The following is a 26,184-nucleotide window of genomic DNA, read 5'->3' on the forward strand; positions in this document are numbered from 1 at the left end:
TGCAAATTTTAATTTATTTTTGAATGCATCTTCTAGGGAACATCTAAAATACTGTTAACTATTTAAAATAAAACAATTACATATTCTTAAGTATTAACATTATTTTTATCCTACCAAAATTAAATTATAAGCACTAGATAATACTTCTATAAAACACTGTTGACTAATTATTATATTTACCAGTTTTAATATATGGATATAGCACAGTTTTTTTAAGATTTATTTATTTATTTTAGAGGGGGGGTGGTGGGGAGTGCAAAGGAAGAGGGAGAGAGAGTTTCAAGCAGACCCCTCACTGAGCATGGAGCCTGACTCGGGGCTCAGTCTCATGACCTGAGCTGAAACCAGGAGTCATACACTTAACCAACTGTACCAGCCAGGCGCCCCTAAAGTAGTTCTTGAATAGAGGACATTTACTGGATTTCCTTTTACTATTTGATATTTTTCTTGAGTTTTTAAATAAGTATATTTAAAAGTCTTAAACTCTACCATGCTTCAAAAATGTATCTAAATTCTATTCCATCTTTTAAAATAATGCCTTGAATTCCTTTCTGCTTTTGCCATTTTCTTTTCCCCTAGTTGAATGATGTACATTTTTTTTTTTTTTTTTGGATGACATGTAGTTACATATCGGTTTGGTGTAAGCAGCTCTTACTAGAAATGGGAGTCACAAGTTCTGGAATCTAGGCTTTGGCAAATTATGTAATCTTTCTGGGCCCTGGTATCTACACTTATAAAAGCAGGGGTTGATCTAGCTTATGTCTGAGATCCCTGCTAGCTCTAAAATTCTAAGAAATTAAAACATAAAAATAATATTGAAATGACAAACCTTATGAAATGTTGAATGGTGTATATATCTAAATAGAAAGAAGAATGAAGTAATATAAACTTGAATGTACATCATTTACAATTCTAATAAGCTAATTAACTAACTGAAAGACTCTGTTTTAGTGTTCTAAGCTAACTGTACTGTCAGATCAATACTAAGTCTACTAATAACAAGTTGGAAAATTCTAGGAAAGTTTGTTGTAAAAGGAGTATTAGTAACTAGTGCTGTGTGCAATCCTTATAACTAGCCAAGGCCAACATGCAGGTCCTTTATGAGCGTCTTCTCAGAAGAAAACAGCCACGAACCCAGAAAGACACCTGTCTAGGTATGTTTACAAATAGGTTAAGTAAATAATCCCTTTTTATTAGTATGAAACTTTACATTAAATTAGTGTCAAATTTCATAAATATGTATTAATATAGAATGCTCCAACTATTATTTTAACTTCTAGAATCAATTTTGTTTGTAGATAAGCTTTGGTTAATTTCTTAATTTAAAATATTGAAGTTTGTAATTAAATCTTAAAGTGGTAAATACAAAGATTTCTTTGGCTTTCTTCCATATTCTTTTTATAGTTACTGTGAAGAGCACTTTTTGGAAAACATGTTTATTGCCAGATTTGTTGGTTTAATGATAATTACCTTAAATTTGTTCCAAGTCAATTTATCTTTGGATAGGTCTAGTAATAATGAAATATGGCTTAAAAACTGAAACTAATTTCATGCGTTACAGAAATAAAGAAAAGAAACATCTTCAGTATCTAGTTTTGTTTTTATGTCAATTTGGATTTATTTATATTAAAAAACAAAGTATCAAAAACAAAATAGAATCAAATCATAACTATTCGTTATTATATATTTTAACAGAAATATTCTGATATCATTTTATTTACATATTTCCCTGTATATTTTAGACTTTTGTTCTTGAATAGCAATAATATTTAACTTACTGCTCTTTCATAAGTATATTGAAGGTTTTTATTTTGTGTTATTACATAGACCCATTATAATTACATTTTTTAAAATTATGAAAAGCAGTAGAAATTAAAAGTAAAATCATAGTATTTGTTTCTTGATTTTCAGAAGTATGAACAAAAGGAAATTAAGGAGCCAAAATCTTTCTATATCTCAGATGAGAACTAGCTCAGAAAAATTTAAATTAGGCCAAATTTTCACTAAAACTGTTAATGGAGAAACTGATGTCATTATCAGGAAAGAAAAAGAAAGGTTAAAGATTTATTTATGGACATTTTTTTAGAATATAGTTTTATATTCTCATTTAAGTAAGTATAAAATTAAAGAATTCATAGTATGAAATTGTGGTCATTTCTAACATGCCTTAGTGTCCTTTTAACAATAAAAATACACTTCTTGTTTATACTATGGTATTTCTAGCCTATCAGTTTACATTTGATCATTCTAAATTCTAAATAACTGTACAGAATGCTGCTTATGTAAGTCCTGTATAAAGAAGGGCACGGTTTTGGGTTGGGTGGGAAAAGACTTGATGCAAACCATAATGGGGTTAGTAATATTTTTATTGAGATAGGTTTTATCCTTAACACCTAGTATTACATTGGCATTTTCTGAGCTATGTTATAAATCTCTGTTGAATGAATAAAAAGATGAAAAGATGGGTGGATTTAGAAAATAAATTTAGGATGTGTTTACCCTTGACCTAGCACCCCACTTTTGTTAACCCATATCCTAAAAATATGAGTACTAGTATGTAAATATATATGTATAAGCATATTTATTATAGCATTACTCTTAGTAACAAAGCACTGAAGATAAAGATAAATGCCTATCATTAGACAAAGAGTAGAGTAGGGAAGAAATTATAATTTCCATTCACACCAGGGAATATTATGCAGCCATTAAAAAAAAACCGTTAGGGTTATATACCAGATTTCCACATAAAATTGCTGAGAGAAAAAAACAAATTGCAGAAAAGTGTGTAAAACACATTTTTTTTTTGTAAAAAAGTGACTCAAAACCCATATATAGGCATACTTCACTTTATTGTACTTCACAGATACTGCAATTTTTTACACATTGGATATTTGTAGCAACCCTGCATTGAAAAGTCTGTTGACACCACTTTTCCAACAGCATTTGTTCATTCTGTGTCTGTGTGTCATACTTTGGTGATTCTCACAATCATAAAATGTTTTCATTATTATTGTATTTGTCACAGTGATCTGTGCTTAGTGATCTTTGATGTTACTATTTTAATTGTTTTGGAGCACCATGAACCAACCACACCCACATGAGATGGTGAACTTATTAATAAGTTCTGACTCCTCCACTGACCAGTTTTCTCTCATCTCTCTCCCTCTTCTCCAGCCTTCCTATTCCCTGAGACAGAACAATATTGAAATTAGGCCAATTAATAACCCTACAGTAACCTCTAAGTGTGAAAGTAAAAAGAAGGAGTTAACACATCTCTCATTTTAAGTCAAAAGCTAGAGATGATTAAGCTCAATGAGGATGACATCTTGAAAGCTATGATAGGCCAAAAGCTTAGGCCTCTTGCAAACTAGTTAACCAAGGTGTAAATGTAGAGGAAAAATTATTGAAGGAAATTAAAAGTGTTACTCCAGTGAACACATGAATGATGAGAAAGCAAAGCAGCTTTATTGCTATTATGGAGAAAGTTTTAGTAGCAATTTCACTCATGTGGAATTTAAGAAACAAAACAAATGAGCATGGAGGGGGGGAAAAGAGAGGCAAACCAAGAAACAGACTCTTAACTGTAGAGAGCAAACTGGTGGTTACCAGAGGAGAGGTGGGCAGGAGGATGAGTGAAATAGGTGATGGGATTAAGGAGTGCATTTGTGATAAGCACTAAGGTGATGTAAGGAAGTGTTGAATTACTACATTGTACACCTGAAACTAATATTACTGTTTGTTAACTAACTTGAATTTAAATAAAATCTTAAAAAAAAAAAAACAAAAAAAACAGCTACAACATTCCCTAAGACAAAGCCTAACCCTGAGCAAGACACTAACTCTCTTCAGTTTTATGAAGGCCAGGAGAAGTGAGGAAGCTGAAGAAGAAAAGTTTGAAGCTAGCAAAGATTGGTTCATAAGGCTTAAGAAGCCGTCTCTATAACATCAAAGTGTAAGGTGAGGCAGCAAGCGATCCACAAGATCTAGCTGAAGAAAGACAGTCTCTTCAATAAATGGTGCCGGGAAAATTGGACATCCACATGCAGAAGAATGAAACTAGACCACTCTCTTTCACCATACACAAAGATAAACTCAAAATGGATGAAAGATCTAAATGTGAGACAAGATTCCATCAAAATCCTAGAGGAGAACACAGGTAACACCCTTTCTGAACTCGGCCACAGTAACTTTTTGCAAGATACATCCACGAGGGAAAAAGAAACAAAAGCAAAAATGAACTATTGGGACTTCATCAAGATAAGAAGCTTTTGCACAGCAAAGGATACAGTCAACAAAACTAAAAGACAATCTACAGAATGGGAGAAGATATTTGCAAATGACGTATCAGATAAAGGGCTAGTTTCCAAGATCTATAAAGAACTTATTAAGCTCAACACCAAAGAAACAAACAATCCAATCATGAAATGGGCAAAAGACATGAAGAGAAATCTCACAGAGGAAGACATAGACATGGCCAACACACACATGAGAAATCACTTCCCATCAGGGAAATACAAATCAAAACCACAATGAGATACCACCTCACACCAGTGCGAATGGCAGAAATTAACAAGGCAGGAAACCACAAATGTTGGAGAGGATGCAGAGAAAAGGGAACCCTCTTACACTGTTGGTGGGAATGTGAACTGGTGCAGCCACTCTGGAAAACTGTGTGGAGCTTCCTCAAAGAGTTAAAAATAGACCTGCCCTACCACCCAGCAATTGCACTGCTGGGGATTTACCCCAAAGATACAGATGCAATGAAACGCCAGGACACCTGCACCCTGATGTTTATAGCAGCAATGTCCACAATAGCCAAACTGTGGAAGGAGCCTCGGTGTCCATCGAAAGATGAATGGATAAAGAAGATGTGGTTTATGTATACAATGGAATATTACTCAGCCATTAGAAATGACAAATACCCACCATTTGCTTCAATGTGGATGGAACTGGAGGGTATTATGCTGAGTGAAATAAGTCAATCGGAGAAAGACAAACATTATATGTTCTCATTCATTTGGGGAATATAAATAATAGTGAAAGGGAATAGAAGGGAAGGGAGAATAAATGAGTGGGAAATATCAGAAAGGGAGACAGAACATAAAGACTTCTAACTCTGGGAAACGAACTAGGGGTGGTGGAAGGGGAGGAGGGTGGGGGGTGGGGGTGACTGGGTGACAGGCACTGAGGGGGGCACTTGATGGGATGAGCACTGGGTGTTATTCTGTATGTTGGCAAATTGAACACCAATAAAAAATAAATGTATTATTAGAAAAAAAAGATCTAGCTGAGATAAGTAATGAAGGTGGCTTCATTAAACAATAGATTTTCAGTATAGACGAAACAGCCTTCTATTAGAAAAAAGATGCCATCCAGACTTTCATAGTTGGAGAGGAGAAGTCAGTGCCTGGTTTCAAAGCTTCAAAGAACAGACTGACTCTCCTAATAGAGGCTGATGTAACTGATGATGTTAAGTTGAAGCGAGTGTTCATTTACCATTCCACAAATCGTAGAGCATTGAAGAATTATGCTAAATCTATCCTGCCTGTGCTTCATAAATAGAACAACAATGCCTGGATGACAGCACATCTGTTCACAACATGGTTTACAGAATATTCTAAGCCTACTGATGAGACCTGCTGCTCAGAAAAAAAGATTCCTTCCAAAATAGGACTGCCCATTGACAATGCACCTGGTCCCCCATGAGCTCTGATGGAGGCGTTCAATGAGATTAATGTTCTCAAGCCTGGTAACACAACATCCATTCTGCAGCTTCTGGATCAGGGAGTCCTTCAACTTCCACGTCTTATTATTTAAGAAATTCATTTCCTAAGGCTGTAGCTGCCATAGATGGTGATTCCTCTGGTGGTTCTTGGCAAAGTAAACCGAAAACCTCTGGAAAGGATTCACCATTTTGATGGCATGAAGAACATGTGTGATTCATAGGGAGGCCAAACTATCCCTCGAGGATAACTTTGAGAGGTTCAAGACTTCAGTGGAGGAAGTAAATGCAGATGTGGAAATAGCAAGAGAACTAGAATTAGAAGCAGAGCCTGAAGATGTGACTGTATTGTTGCAGTCTCTTGATAAAAATTGAACAAATGAGGAGTTGCTTCTTAAGGATGAGCAAAGAAAGTGATTTTGTGAGATGAGTCTCAACAGTGTAGACTGTTGAAATGACAACATAGGGTTTAGAATATTACATAAACTTAGTTCATAAAGCAAGTTTTGAGAAGATTGACTCCAGTTTTGAAGTTCTACTGTGGGTAAATGCTATCAAACTACATCTCCTGCTACAGAGGAATCTTACATGAAAGGAAGAGTCTGTGGATCTGACGAGCTTCATTGTGGTCTTAAGAAATTGCCATAGCCACCTCCACCTTCAGCAGCCACCACCCTGATTAGTCAACAGTCATCAACATCAAAGCAGGATCCTCCATCAGCAAAAAGATTACAACTCACTGAAAGCTCAAATGAGGGTAGCATTTTTAGCAATAAAATATCTTTTAATATGTACATTTTAGACAATGCTAATGCACATTTAATGGGGTACAGTATAGTATAAGCATAACTTTTACATGCACCTCTAATGTTTAGGGAAACCAGAACAATTATTAGACTCACTTTTTTTCAATATGAGCTTTACTGTAATCTGGAACCAAATTTACAATATCTGAAGTGTGCATGTATGTAAATTTATATTTGAAAAATATGGAAGGATGTGTTTGTAACCTTGGATTAGCAGCAGGAGCCAAATTAAAAAAAAATAATTTATGTAAGCTGACAGTCACTTCTACACATTTCTATATTATTATATATGTATAAATAAACTTGAAAAAGAAAAATCAGAGTAGAATTTTAAACTCATGTAAAAATCCTAAATGATTTTGAAATCACTTCAAAGATTTTGAAGTATTGATTTTAAACATTCTTTAAAATGTTTGCATTGAAATAACTCTCACTAGCCATAATGCATATGTACCAGCTTATGCATTTAGACTCCTGCATGTAAAGCTTAGAAAAATGTATCAAAACTCAAAACTTCAAAAAGTTCCTTTTCATTAAAAAAAAATGTATTGATCTAACTTCCTAAGAATAATTTTACTGATTTTTTCCTATAGAAGGAAAAGCTTATGAGTAATGTGAAAACAGACCTTGACATATGGAAGTTATGATTTTAATACAGGTTCTGCTGGGTTTGTTTTTTTTAATTTGGAAAACCTGTATTAGAAGCCACTGATCTGACAGTGAAATGACTTGTGAAATAATAGCTGATTTCTTTAGTTATCAGTGGGTTGATCAAATTTGTGGTCTCTTTCTTAGTACATGTCAATGTCTATAAATACAATTTTATTTACATATTTTTTGACTTTCAAACTATGTATGTCCTACCAGCTTTAATTACTAGTGGAGTATTTGTTGTTCACATCATAGGTTGGTTGTGTTTACAACATAAATGTAACTTTATTTTACCAAATTTAAATTTTATTTTAGTTTCTGTAGTCCCTTATAAATATTACCATTTTAATTATAAATCTTTATACTTCATATAGAGGTTATAGCATACATTAAATAAATCAGGATTGTATGGAAAAAATTTGCCTCTGTTTTAGACTATCTTATAGAAAACTGAATGTATTAAACTAAAATAGAAACTTGTGTCTTGTTGAAAATGATTTTGTCATTCATCACTATTAAATAACCTATGCTCTAGGTATGTTTTAAATATGTTGTAGCTATGAAATTAATTTGACTTGAATTTTTTAGGAACACTTTCTATAAAAAACAAAGCATGTACACATCTAAAACAAAATGCTAAACTTTATTGAAATTTACAATGTATGAAATGCAATAAAACCTAATTACATGTTTTATCTTTTCTATGATGCAGTTGTGTAAGTTGCTTTAGGTCCACAATCAGTATTTCCTTGACAATGTTAGCCTTTTATCAGAACTGGAACACTAATAATCAGAACGTAGAATTTAATAGTTACCACATTACCTGCATGATTAATGTGTTCATGACCGTATATTACATTGAAATTCAATTCATTGAATATAGCCCAGATATTTCTCAACCTCCTGGTTTTTGAAAGGTAATTTACACTTGAAAAACATGGGCTTGAACTGTACAGGTCCACTTATACATGGATTTTTTTTTTCCAATAAATACAGTATAGGACTGTAAATGTATTTTCTCTTATGATTTTAACATGTTTTCCTCTAGCTTACTTTTATAAGACTACAGTATATGATACATACAGTGTACAAAATATGTGTTAATCAATTGTTTATGTTATTGATAAGCCTTCTCATCAATAGTAGGCTATTAGTAGTAAGTTTTAGGAGAGTCAGAAGTTATACATGGATTTTTGACTGCATGGGGGATTGATGCCCCTAATCCACATATTGTTCAGGGACCAACTGTATTAAATAATTTCAAAATAGTTTTCAGATCTAATATTGAAATATTTCCTCTAATTACTCTTTACTCCTTTCAGAGGAAATGGATGTAGAAGCTCGACTTACTGAACTATGTGAAGAAGTTAAGGTACTTGGATTTTTTTAAATTAACATTATCAAGTTATTTGAGTGGATTCTGTTTTCTATTCTAAATATTTTATCTAAGAACACTTAATGATTTATCCTTCCTCAAATGGTTGATCATGGTAGAATCACAACTTAGTTGGTAAAAAGATTATTGGCTTCAGCATAAAGTTAACTTATCATTAAAAATGTACATGGGGACGCCTGGGTGGCTCAGCAGTTGAGCGTCTGTCTTCAGCCCAGGGCATGATCCTGGAGTCCCATGTTCGAGTCCCGCATCAGGCTCCCTGCATGGAGCCTGCTTCTCCCTCTGCCTGTGTCTCTCTGCCTCTCTCTCTCTCTGTGTGTCTTTCATGAATAAATAAATAAAATATTTAAAAATAAAATAAAATGTACAGTATTCTGCATAGAAATGAAATAAAGACGATTAACTATCAAAAGTCTGCCCTTCAATTAGTTTACTCAGAAGAATTTCTAGACAAATTTTTAAAGCATCCTTAAACTTACATATTTTTGTAAAATGATAGTTTAGAAATAAATTTTTTTTATATCAGCAGATCATTTTGTGTCTCAGACCATTTTTCCACTAGTTTATCCTTGAAATTAAATAGATTTTTGTTTTTCCTTTCTTGGCCATGGAACTAAATATTCTATTTTAAGATCACTACATATTTCCTTCTCAGTTAGCTACATTAATGGAAGAAATCAGAGACTTGAATCAAACAAAAATATATATTTGGCTTGGGAATGTAGTTCCATATGTAAATTGAATGAGGACTAGACTCCTTTGAAAAAGGTAACTTACCTTCTCCTTATAAAATTATACATATGTAAAATATACTAGTAATTTTGTATACTCTCTTAGAGGTTTTCTCCACAGCTCAAATAAAATAAACATTTTAAGAATCATTAATGTTGTTATAATAGTTGCCCAAAAGAACATTAAACATTTAGAAGTAATCTTAGTAAGATGTGTGCAATTAATGTGAAAAGAATCTATAACATTTCACTGAGATATTTGAATAAGTAAACATACTTTTGAATGGAAAGAGAAACAATCACTGGAAGATACTAGTTTTTAGTTAATAATTTATATATACATATCAAAATACCATTAGAAATGTTAAAATTAGATTTTTTAAAAAACTCACTTGAAGAGAGGTAATAATGACTTAGAAAAACTTTTAAAATATGTATTATTGTAGAAGAACTTGCCCAGCTCAGTTAAAATGTAGATAAAATTCTAGTCATAGAAATAGAGTATGACTTCTCTAAAAGAACAGAAAGACCGATCAATGGAACTAAGTAGCACTGAAACAGCAGTATATTTAAGAATTGATTATTTGATAAAATATCACAAACATTGGGTTCTCTAAATAGTAAAATTAGTTATTTCTACTATGTTATAGAAATTCTGAAGAGAGTATAGAGTTAAATGTACAAAAACAATTATGAAAAACATTTGCGTGTACATGTGTATGTAAACAGTCTGATCTTGGGATGTGAAATAATCTCTTCAGGGTAATAGTAAAAAACCAAATATACTGATGATTTGAAACTTTTTAAAAAACAAAATACTTGGTAAATTAAGTTGAGAAGCAATATACTGGAAGAAGTTATTTGCAATATTTAAAACTGGCAAATAATGCTTATAACATATAAAAAGCTATGTATCAGTTTTGAAACACCCTTGTGAAAAAGGGATATGCATATATTTCACAAAGTGCTAATAAACATGAATATAAAGAATTGCAGCATTATTCTAAGTTCCCATGTAGCCATTTAAAAGAATTAGGGAGATTTCTATGCACTGACATGGATTATTTAATTCAAGAAATATTTATTGATCCATGATGCCAGGTACCAATTTCATACTGAAAAGCTCTTCAGGATATATTAATTAAAATAATTGGAGAAAAATATGAATATGATATATACGTTTAAAAAGGCAAAAAGCTGTATATAAATTTGCTCATATTTATGTGATTACATATAAAATATTTGAAAGATGTATATAATGCATATACATACATGATACATACATGTTATATGTGTGTATATGTATTCTAAGCTATTAACAATATTACAGAAAAGAGTTGTGTGAAGGTCGGGATTATAAAGAAAAATTTTTATTCTTTGCTCTATATCTATGTATAATAAATTTTTAAAATACTACATGTATTCATGTAATACAAATAAGTTCTTTTTAGGTACACGTTTAAATTTCAGTAAGTAAATGTACATCACAAAGTAAAGTTTAACATAATAAACTGGGGTAAATTTTGGTAGCAGATAGAATAGACAAAAGATATAATAATATTTGAAGAGCTCTTACAAATCCGTAGGAAAGCCTGATACTTTCCATTTCTCAGGTTAGTATAGGATACCCGTTTACAAAATAGGCTAATGAATGAAACATTGATTAGATTGAATATAATCTCACTAACCATCAAATAAAATTTTAAATATTATCATACCATTTTTAACCTATCGGATTGGCTGTGATTTTCTAATAATGTAATGCTTGCTGAGCTATGGTAAGATACAGATTTTTCTATCTCATCTTGGAGATCTTTTTCAGAGATTAATTTGGCAGTATATATCCAAAGCCAGAGTATTATTTCTCAATCAATACCAAATAAACAATCAGACTCCTATATGTTGTAACTTATAATACAAAAATATTACCCTAAGGAAATGCCCAATGATAGGAGAATGGTTAAATGACTTATGGCATACTTACAATCTAAGTTATATAACCTTAAAAATGTGCTTTCAATAAATGTTTGGAGGAAAATCCTCATTAACAAAAACAGCATAATAGTATATATGATTCTAGTGCTTATATCTATAACTGAAAAAATGGAAAACTCTACAATAAAATGAACTTAATTTTCTTCTTTACCTGTTTTACAAGTCTATTTAAACAATATTTTGTAATCAAACAAGATCAGTGACTTTTATGAAAAAGTGTATATCCATATAAGAGAAGATAATGTTATTTGAGAAAATACTATAGAAATGTAAGATCTTATTATTCCTACATTTATACATATAAAATAGCTTGTCATACTTTATCCTAATTTCCTTTTTGACCAAAAAATTTTATTATTATTTATATTTTGACACATATTGTAAGGATTTATGTAAACCAGAGGAGTAATTTATGTTTGAAGGGATGCTTTCCTAGTAGTGAAAATACTGACGTCCTCTCAAAACCTTGGTGCCGTGATTTCTGAAAAGTAAAATTAATAATTATAAGATATCTAGAGAGTCTTGCTCTCAGGGGATTAAAAAAACAAGTTGTTTACATTATTCAGCCTATGATAAAACCAAGAGAATTATTTATACTTGTGTGTAGATTATACTGAAAATAGCATTGCTTGCCTTACACAACACTGTCTAGTTACTGTCAAATGCTTATTCAATTCTTCTTTTCCTAAACTCCGTTAAAACTATTCTTGGAACAAGACTGCATGTTTCCATTTATTTTAGAGTACATTTTAATCTTCTCTATGTTCTTGAGACATGAAAACCTTGTTAGCTTTGTTTTTAATATGTTTATAAAATGTTTCCCAGGGCAAAATACATCTGTAGATTTATTATACATTGATAAATCTATATTTGTTTTATGTTGATTCTATTAGCTTCCCTTCCAGAATTCTGGAATTTTTCAACATTTTCTGAGTTTGACCATAAATCAGGGGGCTTTTTCCTTATTTAGCCTGTAATTCCTTATTCATTCATTCATTTATTCATTCAGTAAATATTTATTGAGTGACTCCTGTATTCTGGTAACCAAAGTTACAAAAGTTGAATATGACACAGTCCCTTCCCTTCTTATTAATTTTGTTGAATTTTTGTTTTATGTCCTCTCTGAATTAGCATAGATAAATGGAAACTTGGTTTGCAGGAGGAAGAATGTCTACTGAATTGTAGACTTCAGAAAGAAGTAAAAATAAGCTGAGTTAGGATATATCATATGTGATAAGCAACGTTTTGAGGGTTTCTTGGGGTTTTTTTATTAGAAAGGGAAGGTAGAGCTATAATTAGTACTCTTAGGATATACTGAACTTGAATAACTTTCTTTTCACATGGAATATGTCATCTGCTAGGTGATGGGTCTAGAGCTCAGGAGAGATGCGATACAGATATAAAGATTTAGCAGTCATTAGTATATAGATGATATAGGAGTGACTTTCAACCTTAACCTGAATAGACTACTTCTACCTTCTTTAGGATGGGGAAATGAAATCAGCATATATCTTATATTTAAGGTAGATTTTCTAGTATTGCTAGTAATTGAAGACAGATGTTTCCAGCAAGATATTATCTGCCTAAATAGTGCTGCCTCAGTGAATTTTTTAAAAAAGCATGTCTTCATAATAAAAATGCTTGTCTAAAAGAGAAGGAATCATTCTAATTTATAGTCTTTGTTCAAAAATCCTTATTCTACCTATTCAAGAAATCCAAATGCCTTGTAGAAGATCCTACAGTTCATTGTATAACTCATTACTTTTAACTTGTATCATCAGTTTAGGTGAATATTTAAATAAACAGGATAATTTAATACCAATATTAGAACACTCATAACAGTATATAAAATTATTTACCCACTTTTCTTTCTTTGCTCATATAAGTCTTTGAGTTACATTGGAATGTGGGCTCTAGCATTTAAAATGTGCTCAATAAACAGTGGGTGAATGAATCGTCACAAAAGAGAAAAGTGTTTGATGACTCTTTGAAAGGATTACCATTAGCAATATAGAACCTAGAAACATAGGAGTGAGGGGAAAATAATAGTACTTTGGAAAGTATCTCTGTCCTTTCTGAAGAGTTACAGATCTTTTCAGTACTTATTAGCAGATTAGAAATGAAATCTCATCTAAAAATTTTATAACCTTCATCTTGATTTGTATATTGTGTTTAAAAATTCCCAGAATTTTAGTGTTTGAAGCTGATCATGCTCTATAGAATCCTGATTTGTAATTTTAAACTATATTTGACATTATTTCAGTAACAAGATATCTCAGATTGAAGTATCAGTAAGTTGAAAATTGCTGTAGTAACCATCACATAGGAAAAAGCATGCACACGCATGCACACACACACACATTTCTCATTAAAACTAAAAATTTGCCTTTGTATTAATGTTCTCAATAACACATTGTATTTAGATATGTTAAGTCTCGGGAAGCAATGAAGTTCTTTTCTTCTCATTTCAGAAAGTAGAAAATCCTGATGAACTGGCAGAACTTATAAATATGAATCTTGCACAACTTTGTTCACTTCTAATGGCTTTATGGGGACAGTTTCTGGAAGTTATAACACTACATGAAGAACTAAGACTTTTATTAGCACAAGAACACCATACTTTGAGGGTAAGTTAAAGAAAAATGACGTTAGAACATTGTGATGAATAGTATTAGTTATTTTTAGAATTTTCTTATGAATAAAAAGCTTGATTCTTAACTATACGTTGATAAATTAGAAAAGGCATTTACTGTACTGTGTGTTCTTGTTTGATTTCTTAAGTTAATAATAGAATGATATAATTGAGCACGTGATCTACCTCAGTTACAACCCCTGCCACTAACAAAAACCTCTAAATGTAACCAAAAGAGAAAAATATATGATATAGGCTAGCCCCTGGTATTATAGCCAGGTCTCATTAGGAACAGAAATCAGGAACAATAGAGCCATCTTAAACTAATCTAGAATCTTTCTCTCCTACTTTGCCTCCTTTTGCTTCATTTGGGATGTATATTACAAACTTGGAAAGTAAAGGGGAGTAATCTAGACGTACATGTCTGCTGTGGGCTTACTGTGGACCTTGTGCAGAAATGTTTGTACAATTATATTGACTAGCTTATCAAGAGGCTTTGATGGGATCCCTGGGTGGCGCAGCAGTTTGGCGCCTGCCTTTGGCCCAGGGCGCGATCCTGGAGACCCTGGATCAAGTCCCATGTCAGGCTCCCGGTGCATGGAGCCTACTTCTCCCTCTGCCTGTGTCTCTGCCTCTCTCTCTCTCTCTCTGTATGACTATTATAAATTAAAAAAAAAAAAAGAGGCTTTGATATACTAAATATCTGACTACTTTTCCAGTTATCTCCTTATATGTTCTGCACACACTAATTTTCCTGACCTACTAGTAGGTCCTCAAAAACACTGTTTTCTTTTTTCTATTTTTCTTTTCATAATTATAAAATACAATATTATGAAAGTCAGAAAAGTACATAAAATGTGCACATTTTAACAATTAAAAACACATATCCTTTTAACTCTCACTCAGATCAAGAAATAGAAAATTGTCAATACCACATCAGTTTTCTGTGTTTTTTCTAATTTCTTTTCCCCTCCTGACATTGAGAAGTAATGATGAATTCATCCCTTCTCTTTTAGTTTTACCATCTATTTATGCATACTAAATAATACAAGTTGCTTCAGTCTGTATGTTATTCAGCCTGTGTTATTGAATTCTATATAAATGAGATACCATGTATATTCTTTGTCTTGCTTCTTTCACTCAGGATTGTGTTTGTGAGAGTAATCCATGTTTTTGTCAGTAGCTATAGACTGTTCATTTTTGATGGTGTGATGTATTTCATTTGTATCCACTCTACAATGTTGGTGGACATTTGGATTGCTTCTAACTTCTAGCTGCTACAAACCAAGCTACTGTGAACATTCTTGTATATACTTTCTGGCATCCAGTTACTCTGAATTATTTACTTGTAAAGGAAATTGCTATGTCATAGGATATGCATAACATCAGTTATTTACTAGCAGATGCCCCACTGTTTTCCAAAATGGTGCCAATTTTCACTCCCATCAACACTTGATGAGAGATCTTGTTATTCCACATACTCCCAAACTCTTGATTTTGGTAAACATTTCAAAAATGTTGCCAGCCTGATACCATTGTGGTTTTCATTTGCAGTTCTCTGATGACCTGTGCAGTTGAACACTGCCTTGTGTGTGACTATTGGCTGTGTAGATTTCCTGTTTCTGAAGTACCTGTTCAGGTTGTTTGACCATTTTTCTATAGGTTTACCCTTCTTTTTCCTCTTGATTTGGAATACTTTTCATATGTGTTCTAAATACTGGCCTTTGTTACATTTTTATAAATAAATCTTCTCTTGTGTCATAATTTTTTTCTTTTCACTACCTTTGTGCTGTCTTTTGATAAACTAGAGGTCTTAATTTTAGTGTAAATGGAACAGAAGAGAAAGACCAGACATAGACATATCTATACTTGGATGTAATCTATGCAGATCAGCAAGGAAAATTTTAGATTTTAAATAAATGATGTCGGGACAATCAGATATTCATGTGGAAAAGTATTATATAAAATTCAGTTCCAGGTGTCTTGAAAATAAATACATAAGGCAAAATCATAAGACTTATATAATAGAGAAGTTACAGAGGAATTACTAAAATAGTGCAGAATACTCCTGTATATACTTTTCACCAGAATCACAAGTTATACATATATATATATATATATTTGCACATATACGTGGATTTTCTTTTTCCTGAATCATTTTTTTATTAGAAGCATCATGTTCTTTTTTTTTTTTTTTTTTTTTTTGCATCATGTTCTTTTATCTGTAAATACTTCAGGGTATATTGACGAAGAACAAAGATAGTTTACTTAACTATGCTACAGTGATCAATTTTATGAAATTTAATATTGATACAATACTGATATCTAATGTAAAACTCATTTTATATTTTATCATTTGTTATAATAATGTCCCGTGTGATTTTCCCCTTTTCTGTGATCAAATTCAAGATCACACATTGCATTCAGTTGTCATGACCCTTTATATACTTTAGACTCATTTATTCTGGAATAGTTCCTTCTATTTTCTTTGTCTTTCATGAAGAATATTGGCCAGTAGTTTTTAGACCATTGTTCAATTAGAGTTTCTATTATGTGTAATATATTCCTTGTGGGTTCCATTCAGGTGAATAATATTAGTGGAAATACTACATTTTATTTTATTTCTTTTTCAATATGTTTTGATAAATTATGTTTTTTTAAGGAGTTTGTTCTAAATTTATTTATTCACACCAAATAACTCATTGTATCCTTCAATTATTTTTTTTAACATCTGTAATATCTGTTTTTTTCTATTTCATTCCTGATATTAGTTGTGTATTCATTTTGTTCCCTTGATAAGTCCCACCAGAAGATTGTCATTTTATTAGTTTTCTCAAAAACTAACTTTTGATGTTAATTCTCTCTTGTGTTTTTTGTTTTCTGTTTTATTAGTTTTGCTTTTGACTTTAGTATTTCCTCTCACTTTCTAAAAGTTTAGTTTGCTGTCTTTTTAAGACTTCTGTAAGTAGGTGTTGAGCTTATTAATTAATAGCATTTCCTCCTTTCCATTATATACATTTAAGTTTATAACTTTCCCCTGAAGTACTGCTTTGCTTTTGACTTTAGTATTTCCTCTCACTTACTAAAAGTTTAGTTTGCTGTCTTTTTAAGACTTCTGTAAGTAGGTGTTGAGCTTATTAATTAATAGCATTTCCTCTTTTCCATTATATACATTTAAGTTTATAACTTTCCCCCGAAGTACTGCTTTGGCTACATTCTGCAAGTTCTGGTATGTTGTTCTTTTTATCCTTTGGTTCTCAAAATTTTCTAATTTTGGGAGCAATTCTTTGATTCAGGGTTATTCAGGAGTTTTTTTCATTAATATATAAAATGGTTTATTAAAATAATAAATACATCTTTTCATTTTCTGGATGTAAATAAAAACAATATACTAGTCAATGACAGGACTCCATAGGAACCACTTTCTATACACTACCCCCAAATGGGAAATCTCCCAGCATACCAATAATAATTTGTTTGGGAAATCTTTGATTTAAAGCAATAAAGGTAAACAAAACTATTATGAAATACATACTAGATATGTTGTCCTATATTAGCAGTCATCATTTTTTTCCTTGCTCAGAAATCCAAGAAATTGAGTACCTTCCCATAGTCAGTCTTCTTCTGAAATAAGGGACCAGAGATAGTTCTTGTCCAGAAGTTATCGTGTTTTATATCAAGTAACCCTGCAATCCTGAATTAGAGGTTGGCACTTATAGCCCAAAGGTAGTCATCTATATAGCATGGACATGATGAAGACTAGTAATTTTTGAAGGGGATCTGCTGCATAAACTCTGCTGATTTGGGGTAGTTTCTTTTAGAAGAATGACTGACTGACTATAGCGTTCACATCATTTCTCTTGAATAATTTAGACATGGAACACAAAAGATACTCAGTTACTAAACAGTGGCAGTTGATTTCTAATTTATCTTCATTGTAATTAGGAAACAGTCTGATTTCAGGACTTTAATAAACTTTGAGATTTGCTTTACCTATATTAGGAATGTATATTCATCAGGTTGCTGGGTTAAGTATTCTAAATATATCTGCTAGTTAAGTTTATAAATCATTTTGCTCAAATTTTTCATATTTTTAATGAATTTATGGCTTTATGGCTACTAGTGCTATCAATTATCAAGAAAAGTATGGCAAAATCTCCCATTATGGCTGTAAGTTTGTTCTTATTTGTCGTTACCAGGTAGTAAGTGATAGAGATGAGATTCAAACCCAAGCAGTATGGCTCCATAGCCTGCATTCTTTACCACTTGATATATTGCCTTTCAAAATGGAGAAGAGAATGATAGCAAGGATCAGAAGCAACTTTGTAGAATAATGTTTTACCAGGTTGTCTGGAGTAGAATAAAAACAAGAAGGAAAACTTCAATAGAGAGAAGCTAATGAACACACATTGGAAAAAGGGGGCAAAGAAGGGAGACGAAGATAAAAATTGGGTTTATGGAAAATTCAGATGCCAGAGATAAATTGAAATTTTTCCTAGAGCTTCCATTTTTTTCACTCCGTTCCAGATAGCAATATAGGGCCTATTTAATTCCTAAAAGAAACAAGGAAGAGTAATTAAGACATGGCAGGAATGTGGCCCAATGTTAGATTAGCACTAGGTGTTATATGTTGGCAAGTTGAATTTATATAAAATATTTTTTAAAAAGAAAATGCCCTAATGTTACTTCACCAGGAATAATAAACTTGCCCTGTCTTGTCCTGTCCTGCTGTATATCACAAAAACTGGAAATGGTGGTATATTATGTCCTCTGGTTCCCATTTATGCATTTAAACAAATTTTTTTTCATAAAGCATATCTGTATTCTGAGAATATATTGCTAAACCTGCAGTAACCAAAATAGTCCAAAGGTCTTTCATTGTATAGAGACAGAATTGGCTATAGTAAAGTCTATAGACTGTCTAATAATGTATTCAGAAGCAGCAAAATTGAACCAAGTCACAGAAGTGAACATAGGACATAGAATCTCTTGTTGGGTTGAAAGCAAATAGGCAAAGAGTTGGACTAAAGAAGAAATGTTAAGTCTCTACTTGAAAAGAACAATGTAATGAATTAGTTTAACATTTGTTCTACTGTGTTATTTGATATCAAGATACAGAAAAGACCGGTTTTCTGGTTCTTAGAAAATTAAGTCATCCAGACTTACAGAATTCTGTAGTAATGTGGCATACACGTTGAGATTAAAACATAGAAACTATTAATATATGAATGGTTCCCAGTGCACCATATTACATAAAAAGATAAAAGGCAATGAGGCAGTATCAACTGTCCCTTGTTTTTGTCCCACCCATAACAACAAAAATTTGCATCTATCCATAAACAGAGTGACTGTAAGAGCTGTAGGATCCAGTACCATATATCAGGGGAACCTGGAGACATCCCACCCACATGTGCACTGGATAATAAGCAGACAGATTTCAGTCTTGACTGGACCCCATAGTGGCCTGTTTACCAGCTCTTGCTCCTCTTGGCTATAATCTGGGAACTTCTGGCAAACACCAATTTAGACAGTTACCCAGGGTTGAGAAAGCCTTTATGCAAGTTCAGATTTCCAGAGAAGCTCCAGCATTCCACTGGAGCAAAAGAACAATTTTGGATGCATTCAAGTTCTAGCAAGAGGAATAGCTTGTTTTTATATAAATCACTTCTCACCCAAGATAGCACAGCTTAGATCCATGAGAACCCTTCTTGGTCTGTGATTTTTCCTACAGAGAAAAGGGAGAACAGCACTCCAGAGATAGGTCAGCCTTGCGTATTGCAGGAATGAGAAAAGGAATACAATACTAAAGTCTGCCACAAGAGGGAGCAAGAAATATGAAGTAGGTATATCCATAGAAGGTCTGAGAAAGCCTCAGAAACTGGCAGAACTAAAGAATGGTATTTCTACCCTGAAGACAGTAAATACTGGAGGAGGTGGCTCTACTTCAGATGTTAAGGTGGCAGTGCAGAACCCCAAAGAACATGAGGGGCGCCTAGGTGGCCCAGTCAGTTAAGCGTTCGACTCTTGATTTCCCTCAGGTTGTGACATCGAGCCCTGCATCAGGCTGTGCTTGGGCATGGAGCCTTCTTAAGATTCTTTCTCTCCCTCTGCCCCACCCACACAAAAGACAACTCCAAAGAACATGAAACACCATGACATCACCAAAGGATCATAATCCTCCAGTAACTAAACTCAAAAACATGGAAATCTGTGATTTACCTAATAAAGAATTCAAAATAGCTATTTTAAGGGACACTAAGTGAGCTATAAGAAAACACAGAAAGACAATTCAACAAAATCAGGAAAGCAATACACAAAATGAGAAGATTAACAAAAATAGAAATCATTTAAAAAAAAAGAAGAAGAAGAACCAAAAACAAATTTTGGAGCTGAAGAATTCAGTGAATGAATAGATAAATGCAACAAATAGCAGTCACAGCAGAATGGACCAAACAGAAAAAAGAATCTCTGATGAAAAATAAGAACTTGAAATACCAGTCAGAGGAGAGTAAAGAAAAAAGAATGAAAAAGAGTGAAGAAAGCCTGCCTGATCTATGAGATACCATCAAAAGAAATAATTTGTAATCATTGGAGTTCCAGATGCAAAACACAGGGAGAAGGGGGCAGAACGCCTATTAAAAGAAATTACTGAGAATTTCTCAAACATAGGAAGACATTGGGTATCCAAGTAAATAAAGTTTTAGGTCACCAAACCAATTAAAGAGATTCTCTCTATGACACCTTATAGTAAAACTGTCAAAAACCAAAAACAAAAAGATAATCTTGAAAGTTGCAAGAAGATGAAGATTGTTTTCTACAGGCAATGGCTTTATTAGCAAAAACTTTATAGAACAGAAGAGAGTGGGATTATATATTCAGAATGCTTAAAAAATACCTACCAATCAAAATACTGTTTCTGACAAAGCTATCTTTCATAAACAAAGTAGAAATGAGGATTTTCCTAGACAAAAGCTGAGGCAATTCATCACTATTAGGCCTGCCTTACAAGAAATGCAGAGAAGAATTTGCAAACTAAAATGATAGGGTACTATTTACAACATAAAAACGTATCAAAATAGGCAGCCCTCGTGGCTCAGCAGTTTAGCGCCACCTTAGGCCCAGGGTGTGATCCTGGAGACCCTGGATCGAGTCCCGCATCAGGCTCCCTGCATGGAGCCTGCTTCTGCCTCTGCCTTGTCTCTGCCTCTCTCTGTGTGTCTCTCGTGAATAAATAAATCTTTAAAAAAAAAAAAGTATCAAAATATATAACATGCCAACAAAGATAAGTATATAATCAAATTCATAATACTTTAATATGGTAATGTGGTATGTTAATCACTTAACCCTAATGTAGAGGTTAAAGGACAAGTTAAAGGACAAGTGTGTTAAAAATAACTATAACTACAATAATTTGTTAATGAATACACAGTATAAAAGTGGTAAAATATGACATCAGAAACATAAAAGGAGGACAATAATAGGTTAGAGTTTTTGAATGAGATTGAAGTTAAATTGTTTTCAGTGTAAAATAAACTGTTACATCTACAAGGTGTTTTATGTAGGCATTATGATAATCACAAAGCAAAAAGCTATAGAAAATCACAAAAGATAAAGAGACTCAAAGCATAGCACTATTGAAAATCATCAGTTCACAAAGGAAGGCAGCAAGAGAGGAAGGAAGAAAACTATGAAACAGCCAGAAAACAACTAATAAGATGACATTAGTAAATCCTTACATATCAGTATTTATTGTAAATATAAATGGCTTGAATTCTCTAATCAACAGTCATAGAGTGGCTGAGTGGATTAAAAAAAAAAAAAAGAACCAACTATCTACTATCTACAAGAGACTAATTTCAGCTTTAAGGACCTCCATGGGCACAAAGTGAAGATTCAATATAAGTAGAAACTTAAAAACAAGGATAACTACACTTTTTTTTTTCTTTTAAGGATAGCTATACTTATATCATACAAATAGACTTTAAGCCAAAATGGTAACAGAAGACAAGGTCCTTAAATAATGATAAAGGGGTTCATCAAGAAGATCTAACAATTTTAAGTATATATGGACTCAGCATTGGAGCACCTAAATATACTAAGCAGATACTAACATTCTGTAGGGAGAAATAGAAAGCAATACAGTAATAGTAGGGGACTTCAGTACCTCACTTTCAACAATGGATAGAGCATCCAAATAGAAAATCGATGAGGCAACATTGGACTTGAACCATAATTCAGACCAAATGGACCTAACAAACATATATAAAATATTCCCAACAGCAATAGAATATACCTTTTTCTCAGGTATACATGAAGCATTTTCAGGATAGATCATGTGATAGATTTAAAAAGTAAGTCTTAGCAAATTTTAAAAGATTGAAATCAAACCAAGTATCTTTTCTTTTTTTTTTTTTTTCAAACCAAGTATCTTTTCAATCATAACAGTATGAAACTAGAAATCAATTTAACAGAAGGAAATCTGGGAAAATCACAAATATGTGGAGGCTAAACAATACTCCTAATTAACTAATGCGTCAAAAATCTGAAATAAATAACCTAGATTTACACATCAAGGAACTAGAAAAAAAAAAAAAACTAAGCCCAAAGATAGCAGAAGGAAGGAAATAAATATTAGAAATAAATGGAATAAGGTAAGAAAAACAATAGGAAAAATCAACAAAACTAAGAACTGGTTTTTTTGAAAAGATAAAATCAATGCCTTTAGCTAGACTGAGAAAAAAGAAGATGCAAATAATTAAAATAGCATGAAAGGACAGTATAACTGATAACTACAGAAATACAAAAGATTGTAAGAGACTAATTATAAAACAACAAATTGGATAACCTAGAAGTGTATAAATTCCTAGAAACATAAACCTACCAAAACTAAATCATGAAGAAATAGAAAATCTGAATAGACCAACAATGAACAGTAACCAACAATTATTCGGCAAAGAGAAATCTAGGAAAAGTTGGTTTCACTGGTGAATTCTACCAACTATATAAAGGAGTAAAGCTAATCCTTCTCAAATTCTTCCAAAAAATCAAAAAGAAAGGAACACTTCCAAACTCATTTTACAATGCCAGCATTATACCCTGATACCAAAGCCAGATAAAGAGAATACAAGAGAAGTAAACTACAGTCCAATATCCATGATGAATATAGAAAATTGAACATGCAAAAATTCTTAACAAAATATTAGCAAACTGAATTTAGCAGATTAAAATGATCATACACTGTGATTACATGGGATTATCCCTGGGATACAAGGATGGTTCAATATATGCAGATCAGTAAATGTGATATACCACATTAATAGAATGAAAGATTAAAATCATATCATCATAATAGATGCAAAAAAAGCATTTGACAAAATACAGTATCCTTTCATGATAAAAAACAACAAATTAGGTACAGAAGGATATGTATAATAATAATATATAATGATATGTCAAGCCCACAGCTAACATCATACTCAATGATGAAAAGTTGAAAGCTTTTCCTTTAGTATTGTGAACAGGACAAGGGTGCCCATTTTCATCACTGCTATTCAACAAAGTACTGGAAGTGCTAACCAGAGCAATGAATAAAAAGCAAAGAAGGCATCCAAATCAGAAAGGAAGAATAAATAGTGTCTGATTGCAGATGATAGGAATATGTGTGTGTGTGTATGTGTGTGTATATATATATATATATATATATATATATATATATATATCTCCATCAAGAAACTGTTGGAATCAATCAACAAATTCAGTAAAGTTGCTAGATACAGAATCAACATACAAAACATAGCTGTATTCTGTACACTAACAATGAAATATCTAAGAAAGAAAGAGTATAGTTCCATTCACAATAGTGTCAAATATAAGAAAATACTTTATATTAAACTTAACCAAGGAGCTATAAGATCTATAACTGAAAATGACAAGACTTTGAAGGAAACTGAAAACACAAACACATGGAAAAATATTCCATGTTCATTGATCAGAGGAAATAATATTTTTAAATATCTATACTATCTAAAGCCACCTGTAGTTTCAGTTCAATCCCTATTGAAATTCCAATAGTATTTTTCACAAAAATAGAAAAAACACAATTCTAAAATTTTTATGGAACCACAGAGGACCCCAAATAACCAAAGCAAAACTACAAAAGAAGAGCAAAACTGAAGGCATCACATTTCCTGGTTTCAAACTATACTACAAAGCTATAGTAATCAAAACAGTATGGTACTGGCATAAAAATAAACATGGAAACAAGTCAAGAGTCCAGAAATAAGCCTTTGCGTATATGGCCAACTAATATTTGACAAGAGAGCCAATAATGCTCAATGGGAAAAGGACGGTCTCTTCAACGTAGTGTTGGGAAAACTGGATATCCACATGCAAAAGAATGAAATTGGACCCCTATCATAAACTGCTCACAAAAACTAGCTCAAAATGAATTAAATACTTGAACATGAGACCTGAAACCATAAAACTCCTAGAGGAAAACATAGAGACATTGGTTTTGGCAATGGTATTTTGTATTTTGGCTTTGACACCAAAAGCAAAGACAAATAAATTTAAACAAGTAGGACTGCATTAAACTAAAAAGCTTCTGCACAGCAAAGGAGACCATCAGCAAAATGAATGGGAGAAAATATTTGCAAATCATAATCTGATTAAGGGTTAATATTTTTAAAAAATATTAATATATAACGAGCTCAGGCAACTCAAAAGAAGAAAATCTGATCAAAAAATGTACAGAGGAACTGAATAACCATTTATGCAGAAACATAGAAATGACCAATAGGGGATCCCTGGGTGGCTCAGCGGTTAAGCGCCTGCCTTCGGCCCAGGGTGTGACCCTGGAATCCCGGGATCGAGTCCTATGTCGGGCTCCCGGTGCATGGAGCCTGCTTCTCCCTCTGCCTGTGTCTCTGCCTCTCTCTCTCTCTCTCTCTCATGAATAAATAAATGAAACCTAAAAAAAAAAAATGACCAATAGATACATGCAAAGATGCTCAATGTCACTAATCATCAGGGGAGTGCAAATCAAAATCACAATGAGTTATCACTCCATACTTGTTATAATGGCTGCTATAAAAAGTCAAGCGATGACAAGTGTTGGCAAGGATGTGGACAAAATAGAACCCTTTTGCACTGTTGGTATGCATGTAAATTAGTGCAGCCAGTATGGCAAACAGTATGGAAGTTTCTTAAAATTTTTAAAGTAGAACTACTGTATGAATTAGCAATATCACTGCCAGATACATATCCAAAGGAAAAGAAAACAGAATCTCAAAGAGATATCTGCACTTTTATGTTTATTGCAGCATTATTACTGTAAAGGACCTGAGATCTGTAAAGGACTTATGATCAAATAAGGTAACCTACCATAGATTGATTAAGATAAGACATCAGAGACAAAGGACTTTATTACTCACAGCAATAGCAGCACCCTTAGTATTAGCACTTGGACTCATTTCTTGACTCCCAGTTTCCACAGCCCAACATGAAGAAAGCCAGGTCCACACTAGTGTATTGCATCACAGGAGAAAAAATTTGTGCTTAAGGGTCCCAGATATTTTGTAATGGACATGGGCATGCCTGTTTTTGCTCCAAAGGGAATCTTTATCTACCAAGGCTGTAAGTAAACCTGCCCTTTGCTCCTAAGGAAGATATATCTCATCTTCCCAGGCTGTTCTCACTACAAATATCCTTGTAAAGATAGTCTGGAACAAGGACAGTCATTGCTTTTGCTTACAAGACTTGCAGAAATATGAGACCTTGAAGAATTGTCCTTCACCAGCGTCTTACAGACAACTCATTTTCAATGCAGTTTATGCCCTCGACAATTTTACTGATCTTTATTGCTAGTGCATCCAAAAATGCCTCTTGTGTTGGAGTGCTTCCCAATGTACCATCAGAGATGCCATATTTAATGTGTATTGTAGCTTGTGCCTAGAACTGTAAGTCCAATGTTAAGATGAATATATGCCCTTTACAGACTTGGAGAGCCAGGTTTTGTCCTTTGCGCTTTGTCCTAGCATTACAGACTTGCATTTTGCCCTGAACAAGCTCTTGTTAGGACTGGTGGAGTCAAACAAAATCTGGCATTCTTTCAGGGACAACTTGAACAAATCTTTAGTTCTGTCCTGCGCAGAGAAAGAGGGAGCCAGAGAATCCCAAGTAGGCACTATGCTCAGCATGAAGTCAGACTTAGGGCTTGATCCCATGACCTGAGCTGGAATCAGGAGTCTGGA

At 32.8% G+C, this 26,184-nt stretch overlaps 1 protein-coding gene across 15 annotated transcripts in view; it reads left to right on the top strand.

The window, feature by feature from the left end:
• The window catches only part of FAM135A (family with sequence similarity 135 member A), a 132,602-nt gene that overhangs the window by 52,996 nt on the left and 53,422 nt on the right, over positions 1–26,184 (top strand). For 12 of the 15 annotated variants that reach the window (XM_025444975.3, XM_025444978.3, XM_035697421.2 and 9 more), the window contains 3 exons: positions 1,077–1,154; positions 8,502–8,551; positions 13,773–13,928. In XM_025444975.3, the coding sequence (XP_025300760.1) occupies positions 1,077–1,154; positions 8,502–8,551; positions 13,773–13,928 (284 nt within the window). The remainder of the gene's footprint in view (positions 1–1,076; positions 1,155–8,501; positions 8,552–13,772; positions 13,929–26,184) is intronic. The other 3 variants (XM_025444977.3, XM_025444981.3, XM_035697423.2) reach the window with 1 other exon arrangement.

This window comes from Canis lupus, chromosome 12, assembly GCF_003254725.2.
Source record: "Canis lupus dingo isolate Sandy chromosome 12, ASM325472v2, whole genome shotgun sequence".
NCBI lineage: Eukaryota > Metazoa > Chordata > Mammalia > Carnivora > Canidae > Canis > Canis lupus.